Source organism: Buceros rhinoceros, unplaced genomic scaffold (genome assembly GCF_000710305.1).
Source record: "Buceros rhinoceros silvestris isolate BGI_N320 unplaced genomic scaffold, ASM71030v1 scaffold23346, whole genome shotgun sequence".
NCBI classification, from domain to species: Eukaryota; Metazoa; Chordata; class Aves; order Bucerotiformes; family Bucerotidae; genus Buceros; species Buceros rhinoceros.
The window spans coordinates 11,321-14,921 of record NW_010417250.1 but is presented as its reverse complement, the minus strand read 5'-3'; the positions used below and the strand labels follow the sequence as shown (position 1 = coordinate 14,921).

Sequence of the window (3,601 nt, the reverse complement as noted above, 5' to 3'; positions counted from 1 at the left end):
GCCTAAAATACCCTCCCGTGGCAGATAAGCTGTTTACCTAGCCATGCCTCCAGCCTCATTTGGATATCACACAGTTATTTAATCATCCTCTCTGTTTCTGACAGCAAAACCCCACTGTAGGAAATCATTGCCGAAGAGCCCAGATGCCCACTTTGCTTCGGAGACACTTCATTTTCATTTTGGAGATTAGCAGGGTGATTTCGTTTGCCTAAGCTGGGAGGGCTTCCAGAAACCAGCAGCCTGAAAACCAGCCCAGATCTGGGAAGAGCACAGACCCCCGTACCAGGGGAGTGGCAGGGGCTGAAGGGGCAGGGATGAGCCATGGACCCTCCTGGGGGGCTGAACATCCAGAGTGAGGAGTAGGATGTAGTGGGGGGCAGTGATTTTCCAGCCAGCTTTGACTCTGGAAGTAGCCATATGTAACCAGGGGCTCGTTTTGTGCCTTTCCCTCCTCCAGACTGGATCTTCGGCCCCAGTCCAGATGACAACAGCAACAAGAGCGATGTCAACTGCATCAGCAACAGTGTCAATGAGATGAGTGAGATACCTGAGGCACCGCGGCGCCGGGACCGCCAGCCCCAGGATGTGGTCATTGCCATCAGCGAGACCTGCCACTTACCACAGCAGACGTGACTGGTGGCATGGCCGGGCCAGGCAGGATGGAGCAGTGGGATGGAGCAGACGGATGGAGTGGAGGGATGGAGCAGCTCGATGGCACAGTAGCCACCTTGCAGGACCAGGCAGCAAGGAGAAGGGATCGGCAGAGCTGGCACTACAGAGCATAGCCCTTCTCACCCGGTTTTGCCAGCCTCTAAGGACCTTGCCAGGGTGGATGGCATCACCCCTTCTCCCGGGCTTGTCAGCCCTGCCCTGACGTCTGCCCCTGGGTTCGTGACCTCCCTTTCTTCCCTGTGAATAGCAAAAAAAAAAAAAAGCAAATGCAAAATACACTGACCACACAAAGCTCACAAGAGAAATGAGTCAGAGACGAGCCCAGCGTCCTTTGGCGTGGGGGTAGGGTGGTGAAAAGGGTGAAGGAGACAAGGAAGCTGCTCGAGAAACAGCGGATGTCTGTGTTTCAGGGGGCAGACCCAGGACACAGCAGGGAGCTGGGCTGGCAGTGTGAGCTGGGGGCTGCAGAAAGACACTGAAAGGTCAGTGGGGGCCAAATCCAGCCCAGTACGTTGATGACCTGACCAGGCCGTCACTCCTCCCCTTAGTTTTGCAGCTCCAGCTCACAGCCCATGTCAGCAGGTGCGCTCCGTGGCTCTTGGACACCTGGGTGACAGCCCCACCTTCCCAGGGAGCCTTCCTCCATCATGCCCATGGCCAGGCCAGGGCCACCACCTTCCCTCCACTACCAGCTCTGGTTGAGCCCAGCATCCGCTGACCAGGAGCAGCCCTGTTGGGACACGGCACATGCCCCGTCTCCAAAGAAAGTTGCTGGAGGGGATGGCAGGAAACTCCAGCTCTTCATGGGGGAAAACAATCCCTCTATGGCTGCATCCCTCAGACTCATGCCAGCATGACCATCCACCTCCACACTCCCAAACTAGCTGCCACCACAAGGAGCACTGGCTCTGCACTGGGGTCAGCCACATGTGCGTGTACTCATGGAGGCGGGGAGACCTCCTGCCACTCCCTGTCGAAGTCCCTGGGTGCTTTCATCTTCTCTGCCAGGGCAGAGAAAACCACCTTTCTCTCTTCTTGCCACTTCTCTCTGCCCAAAGGCATCTTTTCCCATTGCTAACTCCAGGGAGATCCCCATTCCCCCCTTTTTAAGGGGCTCAGGGGAATCCAGCAGCAGTCAAGGTGGGGGGTGATCTCCCGAACCAAGTGGGAAAAGGAGCATCCTGATGGTTTCATTGGTATTTTAAGGCCAGCTCTCGGTACATGCGGGGATTTAAACTAGGATCCATCATTTCTCTGTAGAGCAGAGCAGACGCATCGGGACCAAGCTCATTCCTTGGTCCCAGTGCCTCTTCCTTACAAGGATCCCTTTGATCTCCACATCTTTCCTGAACTTAAAGAAAAACACTATCCTGAGGCCCAGAGAGCGATCCCAGGAAAAGACAAGCGGTCAGGACTTCTGCCTCTGTGTTCAGGGAGACAAACCCTACCTTTCCCAACCTGAGGTACCCAGCACACCCCTAATAGGGGTGCCAGGGCAAGGGCCAGAGCATCATTTTCCCCTTCTGAAAGCAGTTAGAGAAAATGGATGTGGTTTCAACTCCCTGCTCTGACAGCTTTTAATGAGAGCCATTACCAGCAGTCCCACACTGGGGCTTTGTCAGTTTTGCAGCAAGCAAAGACTGTATGAGCAGTACTGCAAACCTCCCTCCAGTAATTAACCATCTCCAGTCAGACACACCGTTGCTGCCACTATCATTTTCCCCCCTTTTTTTTGGCTCTGGGTTTGTAACGTGGCTGCTCTGGCAGCTGCCGGCCAGCTCCTGCACTGGGGTTGTTGAGGGGAGTGGGGCAGCGATGCTGCAGCAGCATGGGGGGATGACGGGGCATGATCCTGGGTCTGTCAGACCCTGGGAGTGGGGCTGCAGCGCTGGAGCTGGCTGTGGGCCGGGGGAACTGGGAAGGTCCTGTCCTGGGAAACAGGCGAATGTATGGGGTGGGGTGGGGTGGTTTCCTTGCTCCCCTGCGCTTTCAACATCTAAAGGCTGAGCACCAGCGTCACCCAAGGGCTCCCCGGCCACTGCTGTGGGGGGATAGGGAGGCCATGTGTTCAGCACTGGCACTGTTCTCAGAGAGACTTGTCCGTGCTGTGGGGTGTGCCACTCATCGGAGACAACTGGTCCCCCCAAGGCTGCAGACAACAGCCCTGGTGGGTCTGTGTGTCTTCTGCATTGGGACGCATCACCCACCAGCTGCTGGAAATAAGGTGTGGGCTTCCCTGAGGATTGAGGGAGCCACCTCTGCTCCAGCCAGGTCCTTGCTCCCTTCCCAAGACATCCTGGGTCCCACATGCTGTGGTTTGACCATGGGGAGCTGCTCCTGCACCAAGCAGCACCTTGCATCCAGGGCCAGCGTGGCTGTCACCCACACCAGCCCACTGTCCTCCAAGCAGGAGATGGAAGGAGTCAAGCTCCCTCCTGTGGCCGCCTGTATCGGGGTCCACCGGGCTGCTCAAGTCTGGGAAGGAGCCAGCGAGGAAGTGCTCTTGACCCGCTCCCCTCCTCGGCCTTCTGGAGCCAGGAGTCCCCTTTGAAGCCCCTGTGTTACAGGGATGCGAGGAGGGATCCTGGTGCTGTGTCCACTGCCCAGACCCACCGAGCCCCCAAGTAATGCTACAGCACTGTGCATGGAAACCACCGACTGTCTCCCAGAGCTGCAGGGTCACGCCTGGTCAATGCCAGGAACCAGGCTGGCATTGGAGCTGTGCAGGACTCTGTGGCTGTGGCTGCTTTCTCTACTGACCCTGCTGGAACCTACATGCTAGGGCAAAACCACAGAGGACAGCAGTCCCCCACACCACCTTCCTTTACATCCCCCATCCCTGCATCATTGCCATCATCTGGCACTTGCCTTCCCCGTAATTTATCCCCAAACATGTCACCAGTCACCACACATGCTGAGCTCTGAAGAT

General features: G+C 56.9%; 1 protein-coding gene across 1 annotated transcript in view; it reads left to right on the top strand.

The window, feature by feature from the left end:
* LOC104495210 overlaps window positions 1-957 on the top strand; it is a gene marked incomplete at its 5' end in the record, with an annotated part of 10,977 nt that extends 10,020 nt beyond the window's left edge. Inside the window, one exon of the mRNA XM_010138150.1 lies at window positions 458-957. Within this exon, the coding sequence (XP_010136452.1) occupies window positions 458-633 (176 nt within the window). The remainder of the gene's footprint in view (window positions 1-457) is intronic.
* Between the last annotated feature and the right edge of the window lie 2,644 nt (window positions 958-3,601).